At 50.0% G+C, this 19,736-nt stretch overlaps 1 protein-coding gene across 3 annotated transcripts in view; it reads left to right on the forward strand.

Annotated features, from left to right (window-relative positions):
- Positions 1-19,736, forward strand: part of LARP1 (La ribonucleoprotein 1, translational regulator) — a 55,528-nt gene that overhangs the window by 10,331 nt on the left and 25,461 nt on the right. The window contains exon 3 of one of the 3 annotated variants that reach the window (XM_074313817.2): positions 6,725-6,859. The exons of 1 other annotated variant lie outside the window; for it this stretch is intronic. In XM_074313817.2, coding sequence (XP_074169918.1) covers positions 6,725-6,859 — 135 coding nt within the window. Of the gene's footprint in view, positions 1-6,724; positions 6,860-16,462; positions 16,677-19,736 lie in introns of those variants that run through there. One more of the 3 variants, XM_074313819.2, reaches the window with a different exon arrangement.

Raw genomic sequence — 19,736 nt, forward strand, 5'->3', positions numbered from 1 at the left:
CCGGGAGCTCAGTGGCAGCTCAGCTCAGTTTTAGTTGCAGGGGGCGCTGCCCACCATCCCTTGCGGGACTCGAGGAATTGAACTGGCAACCTTGTGGTTGAGAGCCCACTGGCCCATGTGGGAATCGAACCGGCAGCCTTCGGAGTTAGGAGCACGGGAGCTCTAACCGCCTGAGCCACCGGGCCGGCCGCCATTGAAGATTTTAAGCGAGGGAGCTTATCTGGCCTTGTGGCAGAACCTGTTAGCTTAAGAATAGATGGTTTGGGGTTTCCTGTCTGACCCTTTGGGACATTGTTCCCAGCTTACAAAAGGGAACAGACTTCCAAGTCATTCCTGAATTGTAGGTCTTGGGCAATTATCAGCTGTCATCCTTGAAGGGTAGGGAGTGGCTCTGGTTTATGTGATTTCTCTGACCTTTCCGAACGCCAGGTGAGCTGGAATGCATCTCATTGGCTGGAAGAAGCACAATTACTGAAGGATTGGCCTAGGCTGAGCTCACGCTTATGCTTAGAGCCACCAGCCTGCTTGTCCCTGCTGCAGCTTGCTAGGTGGGACAAGGAGGAGGGCCGGGAAGTAGTGGCAGCGAGACAGGCTTCCAGGTGACAGTCCCCCTTTCCCCTAGGGGAGGACCACATCGAGGCTGCCTGCTACCAGCTACTCTGCAGCTGGGCTTCGTGGGTTCTTTCACAGATAGCCATGTGTACAAGGTGTCCTTCCCATCAGAGCCTCCTCCCTCTGCTGAATTCAGCTGCTTTACACCTGTGCTGAGGACGGGGGTTTGCAGTTGCCCTTACATTGGTTATTGTAGTGAGTTCCTGAGAGTTCTGGGCTATAGAGTCAGACTGTTGCAGCCCAATGCACAGTTGTCAACTCTGTCCCCTTACTGTGCCCTCCGGGGCTTGGATTTTCTTTCCATCCTTTCAGAGAAGGAGTGTAGAGCTGGAAGGGACCCCAGAAGTCATTCTAAATCCTGAATGTACCAAGTTAGGTACTAAAGGCCCAGAAAGGGAATAACTGCTCAAAATCAGTCAGTTCAAAGCAGGGCTGAGACTTGATCACACGTCTCTTGACACCCATTCCAATTCGGTTTTCACTCCACATCTGGAGAAGTAGAATGGGGTGGTTGTACGTGAACTTTGGGGTCAGTCAACCACAGTTTGAGTTAACCTAGCCACCGTGTTTCTCCGAAAATAAGACTAGGTCTTATATTTATTTTTAATCCAAAAGACGCATTAGGGCTTATGTTCAGGAGGTGTCACCCTGAAAAATCATGCTAGGGCTTATTTTCCGGTGAGGTCTTATTTTCGGGGAAACACGGCACTTAACAACTGAGTATCCTTGGACAGGTTGGAAACTTCTGGGCTTCAGTAAACGGAGTTACATGTAGAATACCCACATACTGGCGTAGAAAGTGAGCTGGATAAATATGAGTGCTCAGCCTGAGCCTGGTGAATAATGAACAACAAATGATAATTGTAAGAGTATTGATGATTCTTTTTTTGAGGCCTGAATTTGTCCCAGGTCTTCAGTTGGCTAACAGACATCAGGTGCTAAAGCCAGCTTTCCTGTCTGCCTGGGTCCTCTGCCCCTCCATCTCCTCTGTTTGGTCCTGAGCCTACACGGGAATGCAGCCCATGCCACTTCTTAGAGCCAGCTCTTCTGACCCTGCCGTGGGCTGTCATGCACCTCCATAGAGGAGGGGAATTTAAGGAATCACGGGGATATAATCCTGCAGTGAGAAGCCCACGTGGTATTTGGGAAGGTGCTGGTGATAGAATGTCAGTGAGAGATGGGCTCATGGCTTTGCATGGAAACCCTCCCACTCCGTCTTTGGTGTCTTTCTGCAGCTTTGGGTGTCTTTGGGGGTGCGGAGGTCTCTGCTTTTCTATTCTGTGTATAAATACAGCAATATGAGGAAGAGAAACCAATTATGTGGATGGAATAGTAGCCTGGTTTGGTTTTTGCCTGAAGTAGAGCAGAGTGTGGGAGGTGGAGTTTGGACGTGGTGACAGCAAGGTTTGGCGGTGAGCAGCTGAGTGCTGCTTCTAGGGGATGTGGGAGGGACACAGGAAATCATGGACACACAGAGGAGGCGGCTGGCTCGCCGGGACTCATGCACCTTTCTGTGAGGAGGGAATGGTGGAAGGAACTAGGATGATTTTGCCAGAGAATCAAAGCTGGAGGTGGGTGGATACTGGTTGTTCTGAAATAAAGCATTTAAATATGACCCTTCATGTGGCCCTCTGGGTAAAACTGATGGCAGGTGGGAGGTGAGAGGTGGAGGGTGAGTAGGTTTTGGCTCTGGTCAAGTAGTAACTTTCAGCAGTGCCCTTAAATGGATTCAGTTGCTACAGGAGGTACTGAATTCTTGGACGAGGTGATATTTAAACAGTTTGGGTAGCGATTTGCTTTTGGGCTCTGTAGCTGCAAATTTGCAGAGTACTTTGCTAGATTTGTTCATTCAGAAAATTTTGCGTACTTGCTAGGTGTCATGCCCTGTAATTCAGGGGTAAACCAGACACATTGCTGCCATGATGGGGCTTATATCGTAAAAGGCAGAAGTCACAAGTGGGCATCCTCCACCTACCTTCTCAGGCCCAGTCCAGTCTACTGACAGATTTTGATTGGTCTTGCATTAAAAACTATTCAATCACCTATATTTTTATATTTTTATTTTTATTGTTATTTTTTAAAGATTTTATTGGGGAAGGGGAACAGGACTTTATTGGGGAACAGTGTGTACTTCCAGGCCTTTTTTCCAAGTCAAGTTATTGTCCTTTCGATCTTAGTTGTGGAGGGCGCAGCTCAGCTCCAGGTCCAGTTGCCGTTTTCTAGTTGCAGGGGGCACAGCCCACCATCCCTTGTGGAAGTCGAACTGGCAACCTTTTTGGTTGAGAGGATGCGCTCCAACCAACTGAGCCATCCAGGAGCTCAGCGCCAGCTCAGCTCAAAGTGCCATGTTCAATCTTTAGTTGCAGGGGGCGCTGCCCACCATCCCTTGCCAGACTCGAGGAGTTGAACCAGCAACCTTGTGGTTGAGAGCCCACTGGCCCCTGTGGGAATCAAACTGGCAGCCTTTGGAGTTAGGTGAATGGAGCTCTAACCTCCTGAGCCACCGGGCTGGCCCACCTATATTTTTAAATCAAGAAAATTTATCTGGAGACTTAGAGATTTGCAGCTTCTCTTTAAAAAGCAAGACTCTGAATATGCAAAAAAAAAAAAAAAAAAAAAAAAAGCCATTGAATTGCATACTTTAAATGGGTGAATAGGACAGTATGTGAAATAATAAAGCTGTTATGGGAAAAGAATGAGACAACCTGGCCACACTGAGCCTGTTTCTTTATGACTGTTCTTCAGTAGCGAAACCTAGTCCCCCTTTAGACAAGGACACCAGCATGAGGCCTACAGGCTCAAACTTGGTATGTTTTATATCGTCCAAAGGGGAGGGGACAGCATCTAACCTGACTGCAAACTGAGCAGCATCCTGTGGGAGGAGAGTGAGAGGACAGGGTGGGGAAGACTTGGAGGCCTAGGGCAGGAACTGCAACTCCTAGAGGGGAGAACGAGTATGATGGGGAGATAGGACGCCTCTGGGCATTGTACCCTAAGGCCCCGGAGGGGCAGTAGAGAGCTGAGAGCTAAGGGATGGGGCTGCTAGGGAAACTGGGCTATGGTAGGCCCCAGTGAGCCTTTGCTCCACTTCCTCCATCTGTGAAATGGGTATAGCATCTTTAATCTGTCTTTAAGGCCCCTTCCAGCTCAAATACCCTGTTAGGCATCGGACTGGCTAAGGCAGATGTTGTATCTTGGGGTGGAAAGGGGAAAGGTCCTGGCTGGAGGCCTTGTGTATCATGGCCCTGCTCTTTGGGCATTGGAACTCACTGGAATATTAAATTCTCTCTGGGGGCCACAGACACTGGAGAGAGACTTGTCCAAGGCAGGCCTGCTCCTCACACAGTTGTTGGTATGAGCCCTGTGTAAGGGTAGAGTATAGAGTCAGGGCAGGAAAACTGGAGACCAGCCTTCTAGTCCCAGCTCTTTGGCTCACTTGCTAAGACACCTTGGGCAACTTACTGAACCTCTGGACTCCCTTTCCCTCTTCTGAAAATGAAGGTGATTAAGTTTGAAGACCTTTCAATATCCTTTCCCACTAAGATTAAGTTCTATATATCAGATTGGAGGTCAAGACTGCAGTTTGCAAGAAAGATGTCATCTAATTGGGGTTGTTTTCCCTCCCTGATTGGACAAGCTTTCCAGTGAGTCATCCCCAAGAGCTTGGCCAAGGCTGTGGGATACTTCTACCCAGGGATGGCGCGTTCTGCCCTAGCCTTCTGGGAAACACTGCCTAAAATGGGCTGCCCCAGAAGTGGGTGAGTGCTGAGGAGCGAGCGGTATGGAAAGACTGGTGGCCCATCTCTTGGCAGGAATGTTATTGAGAAGATTCTGACACCCTGTACCTGGTTTGATTAGGTGTTTCCTGAGAAACCCCCTTCTGGCCCTAAAATAGAACCTTGGTCTGGGGGAGACCGGGGTCAAAGTATCAACCAACTGGCTGTGCAGAAGGGAAGCTGACCATCTCAAGAGACAGGATTCAGAGTCCCCAGGCGTGTCTAGAGAAGCACTAGGGTGTGAGCCTACGCTTTGTGTAAAAGGAGCTCGCTGGCTGCTACCAGAGTGAAAGCCATTCATTTCAAACGTTCATTTGAGTAACCTACTAAATGTTAGACCATGGGGTACTGGTGGGAACAAGACGGAAGGGACCTACCCTCATGGTTTCCCTTCTCCTGGGGAGAAACAGTAAACCAGCAGTGTAGTTCTGGTTATCATCCCAGAACTTAATACAGCCATTTGATTCACCGATTTGTTGGTCAGTATTTGGACAGGGCTCAGCCAAGCATTTCTTCTTTTCTACATGGCAGTGATAGAGGTGGCACATGTTCTGGTTTGGAAGGGCCACCACAGTTTCAGTCACCTGTTTGGTAGTGATGGCTGGAACTGGAGTGAGTGCCTTCAGAGGCCCTCTCCAGCGTGGTGGTTTCGGAGTAGTGTGTTTTACTACGCAGTGGCTTAGGGATCCCAGAGACAGTGTTCCAGGAGACAGGGAGTGGATGCTGTCAGTATTTTATGGTTCTGGGCCTGAGCACTAGCACAGCATCGGGTACCATATTGTGTTGATAGAGGTCACAGATCCTGCAGAGAATGGCAGGAAGGGGACACAGGCCCCTTTCAATGAGAAGAGGATCGATTTTCAATCATCTTGCAAACTACAGGGCAGTTGCTGATAGTGCTAAGTGCTGTGAAAGAAACAAAGTGAGGCAATGGAACAGACAAGTGTTGGGGGGTTGTGGCTTGGGGCAGCTTTAGTCAAGGTGTCAGGAAATGCCTCTACGGTGAGATTGGTAAGGAGCTTGGTGATGAGCATTGTCGCCTGGAGGAACATCAAGTCTTCCTTGGTGAGTACTTGAATTTAGCATTCTCCAAGGAACGCACTGAGGTTTGTATGAGTGGGAGGCGAGGGGCTCAAAAAATCAGAAAAGCAAGAGGCATTTGAAGTCCAGCTTAGGAAGTTTGGATCCTGTTCTGAAAATAATGAAAGAAGTGGCATGATCTTATTTCTGCTTCAGGATTTCTTCATTCTGTGGAGAATGGACTGGGGTGGGGACAGGAAGAAACCAGGCTGGAAGCAGGGAGACTGCTTTGGAGACTTCTTCAGTAGTCCAGGAAAAAGATGGAAAGGAATGGATGATGGCATAGTGGCTTGTTTGGGCCTGGTTTATTGATTTATTTATTTTTTTAACTGTTTTCCCGAAGACTAGGCCACTAAAAGAGGAAGTTTTCTGATTGCCATTTCTTACTTCTTTCTCTCTTCTCAAACTGTCCAGAAACCAGGTTAGTTGCACTATACCCATTAATCTGAAGGGTGGACTGAGGCAGGCAGGTGTTTTTCCCTGGGTTCTGGGTGTCTTGGCCCCAGAGCCAGAAGTGTTGGTTTTTCGTTGCCTGGAACAGCTTCCCTTGGTCTGTGCCATGCTCCATGCCCTAGCATGGAGGTGGGTGAATGTCCTGGGGACACCAGCAGCAGCTGGGACATGGGTGGTGGGGCCTGGAGGGGCGGGGTGAGCCTGACCTGGCTTTTCTATGCCAGTTTTCTGTCCCTGACTTCTTGTCAGAAACTGCGGTGGCTTTTTTATTTCAGGTAAGATCTTCAGGGTGGGGTCAGCACAAGCTGCCTTAGGTGAAAGTCTGGGGATCCAAGTTCTGATTTCAGTCCTGCTCTTTCATTTCCCCTGGCTGGACCTTCATTTTTCACAAGTTCCATGAAGGGATTGGACTCCATGCTCATGCAGGTGCTCGTCTATCACTGATGGGCTGGTATCGTGTCCCTGGCTTAGCCAAGTACCCTAGAATCTGCCTCATGGGTAGCTGGCCTGGTGAGGACAGATGCCCAGGAGAGCCAGGCCAGACTGCGCCAGACCCTCCACTTCTTGTGTGATTTTCAAACTTCGGAGCCACCACATGCATCTTCCTCATTATCTTGGTTCACAACAGCTGTATGGGATCTAGGTACAGCTAGGCCCCTCAATTTACAGATGGGAACACAAGTTCTAAGAGGTTCAGTAATTGGCTTTGGGCTGTGCAGTGGTTAGTAAGTAGCTGGGATTCCAGTAGATGGCATACTGACTTGAGTTCTCCTTACTTATCATCTGGCTTTGCCTTCTCCCAGACCACAGAAGTATATATACCCAACCGGAAAACTTTCTGGGAGAGGACCCACACCAATCTTTAGACAGCAGGAATCTCTACGGGAGCCTGGTGGCCCAGCCTGGAGGTCCCAGCTCTGCCCCTCTGGCCACCCTGAGTGAGTATGAGCCAGGCCCTGGAACTTGTGGTCCTGCTGGAGAGGCCTGGCCCCTCTTGCCCCAGAGATGTTCCTCTTTAGCTCTGTTAGGCCACGTGCAGCCTGCTGGAAAGAGCTGTGCTGACCTTGTGGTTTCTCAGGCACGGCCTCCCGGCCAGTGGGAGGGCTGGGGGTGGGGGGGGTAGCTTGGGTTACCAAAGGGGGATGGGAAACACTATTACGTGTTGGGGCCTTTTAACTTCCTTTGAAGGGGAAATCTTTTCAACTTATCAACAACACATGTAATTCGTTGTAGAAAAATGTCCAAATATGTTTTAGCAAAGAGAAAACAAACCCTTTCCATAACCCGTCCCACCAACCACCATAAATACTACAAAGCAACCCTGTCTTTTTAGACCAGCACTGCCTGATAGAAACACAATGCGAGCCACATATACAATTTTAAGTTTTCTAGTCGCCATAGTTTAAAAAGGAGAGAGAGGTGAGATCAATATAAATAATATAACCCAAGATGTTTCAACATATAATCAGTATAAAAATCATTAGTGAAGTTTATTTCTTTGAAATAAGTCTTTGAAATCTAGGTGTCTTCTACACTAAAAAGCACGCCTCAGTTCGGACTGACCACATTGCAAGTGCTCAGTATCCACATGTGGCTTCTGACTGTTGTGTTAGACTGTGGGTGTGTATGCACGTACAGAGGGGGCCAAAAAAATGTACATACGTTTTAAGAAAGGAAAACTGGATTAAAATTGTAATACTCAATATGTACCGATAACAAAAGATGAACACAAGTCACGTTTGACTTCTGCAAACATCGCTTAAACTGTGTATATATTTTTTTGGCACCCCCAGTATACACACACACCTTTTAAAAATGGGATCATGTTTTGTGAGCTGTATTTTTTCCCCCGCTAAGAAACGTAGGCTTTCAAGGGCACGTATCTTGTAACCCTCAGAGCAGCCTCGGTGAGGAAGCTAGCATTTTCCCGAGAAGGGTTAGGAGCTGGCCTGCGCTGCTGCTCTGCGAGTGCAGCCACACACAGCCCAGCGCTGCTCCTGTGAGGCTTCTGCTCCTTCACTGCCCCTGCAGCCCCTGCAGTTGATCCGAGACCACCGAGCCCAGTCCAGAATCCGCATGTACCAGGTGCCGTGCCCACACACACTGCTTTGCTCAGGATCGCAGGCCCACGGGAAAGCGACTGACGAGGCACCTGTACAGGGATGCGGCGTTGAAAACACGAGCGCTCTGAGGCCCAGTTCGGTGCTCACGGCGTGCGCCACACTCAGCTGCCTTCTGAGAACTTAGTCTTGGGTTTGAAACTAGCCCAGGTACGAAGAGGAAACCACCAGGGGTGGCCAAAGTCCCCCACATGGGTTTGTCCTGGGGTGCCCCACATCCCTGGTGGGGGCTGGCCAGCAGAGGGGGAAAGACCAGCAGGGCCAGAGTGGGTGTCAGAAGGGACATGGGTTGGCCTGTGTGAGGTCATGACTTAGAAATCTCTAAATAATTGATTAGTTTGTCAAACAGTCCTGCCCCCCTAGTGCAGGGACACGTGTGCTTCACACCAGGCCACTTTTGTGGCAAGAACCTCATTACTTAGCAGGTCTGAGATTTGTAGGAGTCTTGTTTCTTTTCCCCCACACCCAAGTCTGTGCCTTAGTTTTTCAGCCTGTAAAATGTAGTTGCCTTCTAGGCGTATGTGTCACTAGCTTGCTGCTGACCACCCCAGGCCCCTTCATATGAGGGCTGGGGGTGAGCGGCAGACCTTGAATTAGTGTTCAGTAAAGAGGACCAGATTTTGGATGATTGGGGTTTGGAAGGCTGGGTGGATCCAGGGACGGGGTCTTCCTCCCCGTCCCTGTAGCGCCCAGCAGCAGTTTCCACAGGCTGGGAGGGGGCTGCTCCAGGGAATGAGATGGTGCCTTGGTTTTTGTGCTCCTCCGGGAGCTCTGTTGTCTTGAGATGGGACACTGTCCAAGATGGCGCCTGCCAGAGCTGAGCATTCTAAGCCACCATCCTTTGATTTCTCCTGGGGTCTAGTCTTACTCATTAAGCCCTTGGGTTGAGAGGGTTGGTACTGCCTTTGGGATAGCCCTCGGGACTTCAAAAGAGTTTATAAAACACTTCTTTATTCATACCTCACTAGTGCCCTTCAAGTGGGTAGTAGTTGGCTCCCTTTTATGGAGAAATTCCTTCTCCATAGACCTACAGAGATTAAGGGACCTGCCCAGGGTCAGAATTAAGAACTGGCAGAGCCAGTTTATCCCCCCCACCCCACCCCCACCCTTTAAAGCACAACTAATAAGGGAAAAAATCAGCCGAGTATAAAGAAGATAAGCATCAGTCTTCCTATTAGGTAAGATGGCTAGGGAGGCATTTAGCACAGTGACAGATCATACTGAGGGCTCAGTAGTAGCTCCGTAAACAGTTTTTAAAAGTTAATTTGATTCTGTCGGCTTTTTCCCTCCATGACCTGTGGGCACAGCAGTATGTGCACTGAGTGGGGGGTCCTCTTGCCAAGCATGGGGAAAGGGGTGTGAGGACATTGGCAGCCTGAGAATGCCAGACTGCTGGCTGGGAGTTCCCAGCTGGGAGTAGAGAGGCTGCTGAAGTTCCCTGTTGGCTGCATCTGGGCTTGTAGTTGCTCTGGGATGTTCTCTGCCCTTCTAGGCCATCCCTGTCTCTCCTCCTGACTTGTATCGTCACTGCCATTGCCCCTCTGAGGCGACAGCTCTTTGGAGATCCTAGATTTGAGGAAGGCCAAAGTCCCAAGGGGCTTTGGAAACCATCTGGTTCCTTCTCATTTTATAGAAAACGGAGGTTGTCTGTTGGCCAGCGTATCCCACGTGGCACGAGGGGGATCACAGTGTCCATGTTAGGTCTTGCTTCACTGCCCTGTCCCTTCACGGAGAGACAGGAGCCCCTTTGGATGGTGGGCGCTGCAAGGCTGCATATGAGAAGACGAGGCTGGCAGCACAAGCACCAAGGCAGACCCAGTGCAGATGCTGTTGCTCCTGGTCCTGCAGGCACAGCCTTCAGCTCCCTTCCCTCCCCCTCACTGGGCCAGCCTTCGACACCCCAAGAAGGCCAGGGATGGCCTGGCCAAATGGAGGAGGTGTTGCCCAGAATTGCTCTACATTTCTTGAAAACAGGCCCACCCGTCCACTCTGTCTTACTGATGAGCTCTTCAGAGTGGTTCTGGGAAGTGTGGGGGCCACCAAGCAGACATCCTGGACTAGGTCCTACCGGGAGGTTCACCACTGAGCTTGGGGTGGGTGGAACAGTTCGTCAGTGGTCCTAATCAGGTACTCGGTCATCAATAAATTTCCAAAACAATAGCTAACAAGTGTTGAGTGCTTCCTATGTACTAGGCACTTTTCCAAGCACTTTACAAATACCCACTGATTTAATCCACATTAGGTTGAAAACTATTCCTATTTACAGAAACCCAGAGTCACCAAGGTAGAAGTAGCAGAGCCTGGACTCCAAGCCTTGGCCATAGGAGCACCACCCAGGGCTGGTGGTGCAGTTGGGCGATCCAGGCTGACCTTGGTGAAGTAGGCAGCTTTCTAGACTCCTAGTCCAGTGCTCTTTCCACAGAGGCATCCACTCTTAATTCTCATCTGTGTTTCTGCATTTTGCTCTTCTTGGGCCTTGCCTTAATTCCTCTGGTACCATCTGGACCTCAGCATTGCAGGCTGGCTTGAGGTGAGGACATAGCAGCCCCTGGAGGGAAAAGAACGTTGAACCTACCACCACCCATGTCAGCTACGAGTTTCATGGCTGGACCCTTGGCGATCTTACCCACTTTCTGTATCCACAGTACACAATATGGGCTAAATAGTTGTTGAGATGAAGAGCATTTTTCAGTCATTGCCAGACTAGAAATACAAATACGTTCATGGTTTCTGTCCATTTCTCCTGCCCACAGCAGACATTGCAAATTGATCCCAGGCGGTTAAGCTCAGCCAGTCACAGGTGGAGTTGAAGATTAAGCTCTTATATAAATGGAACCTCAGAGGATAGGCACTGGCTTGTTCACTGTTACTTCCCCAGTGCCTGGCACACAGACCCCTCAGTAGCCAAGTTCACCCATGGTGAAGTTTCATGATAGAGTGGCAGGGCTGGGATCTCATAAAATAAGTTGGTATTTTGGGGACAAGTCAGGAAGCTCACTGTGTCTCAGTTCTACACTCTGTAATATGACGTGGAGAACCACGTCCACCCTTCCTATATCAGACATTTTTTTGAGACAGGTACTATGGTGGGTGAGGAAGTACCTTAGGAGCTGATTAGCCCTGGTCACCAAGAGTAAGGAAAGGTAATTTACCTGGGTGGGTGGTTTATGCTTTCTGTTCAGCTCTCTCCTGTGCCCTAGAACGGGGCCTATACAAAATCCTGGCTTTTCCACCTCCTGTCCCCCTCTCCTGCCTGTCCTTTGTACTCCATCCTCTCCTTTTGATCTGCTTGAGGTGGCACAATTCTCCTGGGCTTGGTGCTGGCCACACCCTGGGCATTTGGGTTGCAGGAGGCCCTGGAGCATTGCCTTTGCCATAAGCAGTGCTTTGGTTTCTGGCTCTGTGTTGCCCTTCTTCCCTTTGCTGAGTGGTGTTATCCCCACCTGGTAAGTGAACTAACAGGCTCAGAGAAGTGGATTCTTGGGCCGGTGGCCTCAGTCCCCTGTAGGACCTACAGGCTTGAGATGTAGCCCGTTGGGGACCTAAAGATACCAGTGCTTGTCTCCAGCATTGCTGAGAGGCCTGGGGCAGCTTGGGATTTCAGATCCTTGGAGTCAGATGGACACCTTCTCACTGTGTAACCTGTGGCTAACCACTTAGCCTCTGAGTCTCCTCTACAACCGGGATAGCAGTTGTGAGGAGTGAAAAACCTAATGCACAAAAGGCCCACAGCAGGAGGCCTGATGTAAGTGCTTAGTAAATTGAGCCATTATTATTTAACTGACCCAGACCTCAGCATTGGGTGAGCAAACTGGCTTAGGTAAGAGTAGAGGCTCTTTGGCTGTGAGGAGGAGGCAGGCAGACAGTTGTCTTCAGAGCCTTCATTCTTCTCCCTCTGGCAATACCATAGTTTGGAGCTTGTTGTGAAACTAAACCCTGAGCCCAGCCCAGAGGGATCCTTTGTGACCTCACGTCTGTCCAGACACTCAGCTGTGGCTTCTTTTTCTTTTTTTTTTCTTTTTTAAGTTTATTGGGATGACAATTGTTAGTAAAGTTACATAGGGGTTCAGGTGTACTCTGCAATACATCTTCTGTACATCACAATGTGTGTTCACCACCCAGAGTCAGTTCTTAGCTTGTGGCTTCTTGACCTGACCGATCTTGGTACCTGATGCTGGAGTTGGGACTGGTAGATGAGTGGAGGGGGTGGGCTCCTCATGCATCCCGCTAGCTGCTTGTTGTGTGTGTGATTAAAACATTCTACTTCTTGCTCTTGTGAGCCATTTAATTCCTGTCTGCAAGCATGAGACCCTGAACTGGGCGTTGGAGACCAGGGTCCCTTCCTGGTAGTCTCACTCATTGGCAGCTCAGTTCCCAAACATCAGTTGTCATCAGCATTGCCCTGGAAACTTGTTAAAGCTGCAGATGTCCTAGCTCTGCCCCCTGCCCCCAACCTGATTTCTGGAGCATGGGGGAAAGCAAGAACCTGCATTTTAACCGGCTGCCCACCCCCGCCCCAGGTGCCCTTAGATTACAGAAGTGGTATTGCAAGCCTGCTAGCTCACTGGTCCCAGTTTCCACAGCTGTAAAGTGAGGGTTTTTCACAATTGGCTTCTGCACAGGAACTCAAGATGAATGGGAGATAAAGTGGGAAAGGGGCTTGAGTTCCATTTCCATCAGAAGAGCTCTGCCATTTATTTTTCAAGAAACTATTAAATATTCAATACAACAGAACATAAATGTTAAATAAAAGAAAAATATAAAAAGGAGAACCCATGTGCCCACAACTGGTTTAAGAAGTGCAGCCTGGAAAGCTGGCTTCATCTAAAGTTGTGGTTCTGGTGGTCAGTGAGCATAAGGATAAATCAAAGGATGTTAGGACTGGCAGATGACAGGTTCTCACTACCCCACTGTCAGGGAGCACGAGGCAATGGTCCATCCTGTGGTGGCCATATTTAGTAAATAAAAACACAGGACGCCCAGTTACATTTGAATTTCAGATAAACAGTGAATATTTTAGTAGAAGGTGTCCCAAATATGGCATGGGACGTGTAGTTTTAAAAATTTCTTGTTGTTTATCTGAAATTCACATTTAACTAGGTGTCCTGAGTTATTTGCTAAATCTGCTTCTCCCCTTTTTTTGTTAGCACCAGGTTCAAGAATTGCCTCAAAGAGATGAACAATAATAATAGCTATCATGAGTTTATGGTAGTTCTGTGTTTAACTGTGACTTCATTTCAGCTGTTTAAATCCTGTGAGCTAGTAGCAGCTGTTCTGAGCCCCTTTCATAGTTTCAGAAAACCAGAGGTTAAGTCTGTTTCTTCTAGGAGCTTCCATGCAAGGTGCCTTTCTGCCTCCTTATGAAGCTGCTAGCTTGGTCCTCACTCCTGTGAGGCCCAGTTCATGCCCATCAGGTTACAGGCTACATGAGAAGTTGGTCCAGTTTGACCGTTTCCCCTGGCCTTGTGAGTTACTTATTTGATGGCAGCTGGTGTTTAGAACTTCCTGGAGTGGGCTGTGAGGGCCATGCTGTTAACTCCTCTGTCCTGGCTCTTAGCCCAGCAGCCTCAGAAACTGGTGGGGTGGGTTTGGGGGCAGGGGTCAGACCCCCCTCTACATTCACCGAAGGGGAAAGGGGTAAAAGAGGGTATCTTCTGGTGCTTTTGGTGTGTGAGCAGGGGTGGGGAGTCTACAGGTGGGGCAGCTCCTGTGTCCACATCCATGGTATCCCGGGCTCTGCTCTTTCCCAGTTGGGGAGACCATGTGGCACTGAAGGGGCCTCCAAGGCGGGTCCGAATTCACTGAGAAGCAAATCAGCTCCTTCAGGGGAGCAAGGCCAACCTGGCTGAACTGGATTGGGGGGACTGGTCTCCACCCCAGAACTCCAGCTCCTCATCTGCTTCTAGGACACCTGGCAAGCCCTTCCCATTTTCTGTGGTGTTTTCGGCTACCAAGTGTCCCCAGCCTGCAGGACTGGAGTCTTGGGTCGTTTCAGACAGCAGGAAACGGTTAGTGAGGGTGCCCCACCTGCCACACTGGGTAGATGGCTGGTCAGACCTGCCTCCCCCACGTCTTCCAGAGATCTAAGGTTCGGCCTTCCTTGGAGAAGTGTGAAGAAATCAAATTGGGGGTGGAAGTGGGTACCCCTCCCAGGTCCACTGCACCCAGAGCACCCCTTCTTTTCCGTCATGTCCAGTTCCATGTGAGAAGTCGTTTTCTTAAAAACAGAGACGGCTCCTGTAATGCTTGGGTCCCTGAGGCCTTGCCTCTCACCCTGGGAGTGGGTGTCGTGGTGCACCGAGCATATTTGTTGAGGGGGGGAGTTGGCTTTCCCACCTGCGGGAAAAGCTGGATCTGGAGGCAGGAACTGGACATTCAGTGCTAGCTCTACGGCAATTCACTGGTCACTTTGGGCACAGCCTGAGCCCTCCTGGGCCTCAGCTTTCCTGTTCGTACAATGGGATGAGTTCGCAAGTCCCTTCCAGCCTCTCTTCTTCAATAACACGGCTAATCCAAAGTAATTCCTTAGGGAGTCAGCAGTCTCTTCCAACTAAGAATGCATTTAGGACGAGAAGAATGAGTCTGCGTTCCCTGAGGCAGTGGGTGACCACCAGGGACCAGGGAAAACCAGTTTTGAGCTGGGGAGCCTCCTGCAGCAGGACACGAGTCAGGCGGGCAGTAGTGCATTCCCTGTGCCTTGGAACCTTCCTGAGAGGAGCAGCTCCTGAAATCCAGGGCCCAGCTGCCTGAGGACTGCCTGGCCTGTCCCTCGGGCCTAGGAGAGCACACGAGAGCCCACAGGGTGAAGGTGGCTTGTAGAAGGGGTTTATAAAATGTGCATTGATGAACAGTATTTAGAAAGCAGGAAGTTTCTCTGATATCCACTTTGTTTCTCTCCTTCTCTTGAAAACGCAGGAGCCCTGACAGCACTAAGCCTGGGTCTGAGGCTGGAGCCTCCACTGCTCCTGAGTGGGTGCTGCCCCCTTAGCTAGGGCCTGTTTCCCGGCTCTACGGTTGCCAGGTCTTGTGATTGATGGTACGGCCTGGGGCCTTAGGGGCTTAGGTTTGGGACCTCTGGGGAGCCGTTCTGCTGTTCTGTCTGCTGCACACCTTCTGTGACCTCGTTTCCCACAGCTGGCCCCCGGTGTTTGGACTGAAACACGCTGATTCCAGCTCTGAGGAGAACAGGGCATAGGTCCAGTCTCCAACTGAGGTTGCAGCTGCCAGACTGCACAGCTGTTCAGTTGTAATGCAAAGGGGCAATTAACCTCTCTCTCTTCCTAGAAGAGAATGCTCTGGAAATTCCTTTGGAAGCACCCAGACCTATGTAAATTCCTTCATTCAGTAAATATTTGCTGTGCGGGTGCCATACACAAGCTTCAGTCCTGGGTCCCCGGGGCCAATGGCAAGGTAGACCTACCCTCATGGAGCTCCCAGTCGGTTTCTACACAGGGCGTGGTACGGGTTAATCGAGCCCAGAGGTGGGGTCATGCTGAACTTGGGTTACTGTCCCAGCTCTGCTACCCACTACTGGCATGGTGACCTTCAGAACGTCACTTAGCCTATCTTCTGAGTCTCAGTTTCCTCATCTGTAATCTGGGAATCATCACACCTGTCTCCTAGAGTGGCTGTGAAAAATCATAGCTACTGCATGTAAAGAACTTGGGCACCTTGCAAAGACATAGTATGGGTTCAGTAATTGATTGTTCTGGTGGGTTGAGATACACACAAATGCAGTCATGTCAGGGGTGTAATAAATGTTCCAAAGATTCCAAATCATGGACTGAATTAGAACTTGATCCAGAGTTCAGAGTTGCTGGTTGGGCAGCACATTACATTAAGCAGTCAGGGAGCGCTGCCTTGGAAGAACTTACGCTGAGATCTGTGAATAATATCACACAGAATATATACTGTGTGACCTTGGGCAAGTCCCTTCCCTCAGTTTCATTTTCCAAACTACTGGAATAATAGTATTTTTGAGGCATTTAAATTAAATCACACACAGAAAGCAATTTAGACCAACTTTTGGTACCTACTCAGCACCCAGTAAGAGGTGGTCATAATTATTACTGTTCTAAATAGAACCGAATGTGCTGTTCAGAAATGTTGGGTTAGGGAGCTGGCACTTGGAGGCCAGGGAATTCACTGGCTGTTGATGTGTCTCAGCTGTGGTGACAGTTAGCTTTGGGGCAGGACTTTAGGGACCTGTGCTAGGAGTGGAGGTGGCCACAGCCACCCGAGGGCAGCAGGGTCCATGTCTGCCGGGAGAGTGTGGCCACCTGGCTTGAGTCACTACAGGCTAAAGATAGTTGACTGGGGCTGGGCCTGCGCCCAGCTGGGTTATCATGTGACCCCAGCTGCCCCTCCTCCCAAGCCAAGGGGCACAGACTGCACTCCTGACCTGGCTGCTGGCTGGCAGCTTCCTTTGACTGGAGCCTCAAGATGGTCTGACCTTCTGAAGGTTTTGCCCTCTCTGCCCACCCTCCCCACAGGGGCGCCCTCCGGCCCCCTCCTTGTTTCATCTTCAGGTTGGGGGGAATTTGGGGCAGGAGGGCTGGGCAGAGAGAGAGGCTTCTGAGAGGTGGTAGCTAACAGCAACGGGGGCACAGGGCACCAGGGGCGACTGGTGGACAAGGTGAGAACTGTTAACCGACATTCCTTTTACTCTGTAGAAGAATGTTCCTGCCTAGAGGTGTTAGAGTTGGGGATGGGGTGAAAGGCCTCTGGTCCCCAAGCTTGTTCTCTGTGGCTCCCCTCCCCCACCCCACCCCCCACCCCTGGCTGGGTGACAGCCGAGACTACACCAGGCTTTTCAGACTCTGCCCCAAGCTGTCCTGGAAGGAACAGGCACAGGTGGGTGATAATCCAGACTCCCGTTCCTGCCTGCCTTCCCTCCCCTTAGATGGTTTCACTGCCTTCCATAGATGGGGTCTGGGCTGCAGTTCAGGCAGAGGGTGGGGGCAGAATCCATGTCAGGTGGGCTGGAAGCAAGCCTTTTCTCTTTCGCCTTTTTTCTGCTGGGGCCTTCCGCTGGGTGTGCTTGGTGGTGGTTTCCCTTGCGGCTCTCTGGGTAGCAGAGAAGGGTTGCTGGCATCCAGTCTTAGAAGCGGCAGTCATTCTGCCCTGTGACCTTAGGTTTCCCTGCACTGGGCCCTGGTTTCCCCAGTGTAGAATGATACCCCTGCAGCCCTGCCATCGAGGGCCTGCCCTGTTGGCCATGATCAGGATGTAACTTGGACCCCCCGCCCCCAAGCAGTCAAGAGCACAGGTTTTAGAGTCAGACTGCTTGGCTTCAGATCCTGTTCTACTGCTTGCTGGCTGTGATTTTGGCCAAAAACCTTTATACCATGTGCCTTGATTTCCTTCTTTTAAAATGAGACCAATTAGAGGAACGAACTCAACATTAGACCAGAACATGGCATGGCATCTGGTAGGTGCTCTCTATATATTACTTGCACTTGTCAATATTCTCACAACCACTGTTTGTTGCTAGCATCTCTCCTGCTTTGATGAGACATCTCAGTTGTTGAGATCTTGCCTTTTTTCCCCTCATACCTCTAGAGTGAATATTACCACCTTTTGTTCAGTTGAGGAAGGGGAGTCTTGGGGAGGGTGGTAGATAGTGTCCCAGTGGTGATACAACTGATGAGTGGAGTCTGGACTAGGACCCAGCACTGATTTCAGGTAACTGGTTGCCTCTTAGTTAAAGCAGGACAGGGGCATGGGTTCCTCTGGGAACTAGCAGTGCCTAGGTAGGACACTTGTTTCTCTGGCCTGGGGTGGCCTGGGGAGAGCTCCTGGGCCTGGGGATTGAGGCTATAGCCCCGGGAATTAGCCCTTGGAAAGCAAAGTCTCTTCTCTGGTTGAAATCAAAGAGGAGATTGGTGTGTGAACTTGCCACTCATTAAACAAATGTTACCAGGCCCTGAGCTAGACACTGGGATTATTTCTGTGAAAGCAGCCTGGTTCCTGCCCTCAAGGAGCATGTAACCAGGCCGTTAACGTACTGAAGGCTGTGACAGCACCTAGCAGGGGCACCTCACCTGCCATCTGGGAAGGCCGCCCCCAAGGAGGTCAACCAGATGGCCAGGGACAGGACCGCAGGTGGATGAGTGTGAACTTGAGTAAAAGCCTAACAAATCGCCTTGTTCTCCAAGGTTTCTAGAAGTTCTTTGCAATCAGGGTGAACTCAGCCTTTTCAGATGCCGATCTCTAGGAGCTGGTGCCAACTTCCCCTTGCTCCTTAGCCCAGCCCTGTCTTACCATTCACCCACACTGGTCCCTCAATTCCAGGGAACTTCGGTTTTCCCTATGCTTTTCCTTCCTCCTTAGCATGGCAGAGGTTTCTGCCAAAGTCTCTCTGGGTACCAGTGGTAAATTCCCCTTCCTTTCCTCTTTCCTGGGGAAACCTCCCCTGTTGCCCAGGCTGTCTCTGGAAGGCAGTGTCCAAAAGCAGAGCCAGGTTTGGGAGGGGACTTATTTGTTATCTGAGTCAGTGAATTGAACCAATTGATCCCCAAGAGTTTTTTTCCCCACACAGTCTGATTCTTTTCACGTTGAGAGATTTTCGATGGTTTCATTCTCTCTTTAATGATGAGGATGGGGATTGCTTGGAAACATTAAGCTTCCTTTGTGCATCTGAATTGTAATATTTAGCATTTATAGTTGACCCGTGAACAACATAACATGGGTTTGAACTGCACAGATCCATTTATACATGGATTTTTTTTTTTTTTTTTTTTCCCTCAAAAATACCTGTACTGCTTCAGTCCACAGGTGCAAAGGGCCGGCCGTATGCATTGATCTATTGCATTTTATACAGGGACTTGAGCAACCGTGGATTTTATTTGTGGGGGACCTGGAACCAATCCCCGTGGATGCTGAGGGATGACTAAGTTTTGGGGGAAGTCGGAAGTTACGTGCAGACTTTCTACTCCACGGGGATCAGTGCTCCTAACCCCTGTGTTGTTCAAGGGTCAACTGCATTTAGCATTTATTGTGCGCTAGGCACTCTTATTATGCTCTGTTCATTTAACTGTCACAGCAGCCCTAGGAGATAATTAAGATTTCAGTTTTACAGATGAAACTGAAGTTCAAAGGGGCAGAGTATACAGGAACTCCAGCCCAAGTGCATGAGATAACAAAGTCTGTGTGCTTAAGGACAGGTTGTCCTGCTTTCCTACTTGGTTTTCGAATGAAGGGTGTCACACATTTGAAAGTTGAGGCACAGAGAGAGAGAATCTCAGAGGTTAGACATTGGTCAGCCAGCCCACTTTACTGGGGAGCTGCCCTCTCTGCTCCTTCCACCCCACTCCTAAATCCCTTGCTGCCCTTCCACGCCCAGCTCCTTATTTCCTGCCATCTCGCATTAGCTGCAGTGGTTTAACTCGCCTGTTCCCACCACTCTCAATAATCTTAAGTACAAATAGTGAGTTAGCCGTGCAGACACGGGATCACGGAAAGTCTCCTGGTGCCCTCCACACACACACACACGCCTCTTGCACCACACAGAATCAGATGTGCTGCATGTAATACAAAAATGCATGTGGGATCATTTAGGACGCCCCTTGACCCCCCCGGAACTGGAGTCAGTGCTGGCTTCTGGCTGTGGTTCTGGGGGACAAAAAGTGGCTTTTCTCCTTTTCTGGCTACCCATTAGCCCCTGACTTGAGCAAGACACTCTGAGGGCCTCTGT

Source organism: Rhinolophus sinicus, chromosome 5 (genome assembly GCF_057876585.1).
Source record: "Rhinolophus sinicus isolate RSI-liver-muscle chromosome 5, RSI-T2T, whole genome shotgun sequence".
NCBI classification, from domain to species: domain Eukaryota; kingdom Metazoa; phylum Chordata; class Mammalia; order Chiroptera; family Rhinolophidae; genus Rhinolophus; species Rhinolophus sinicus.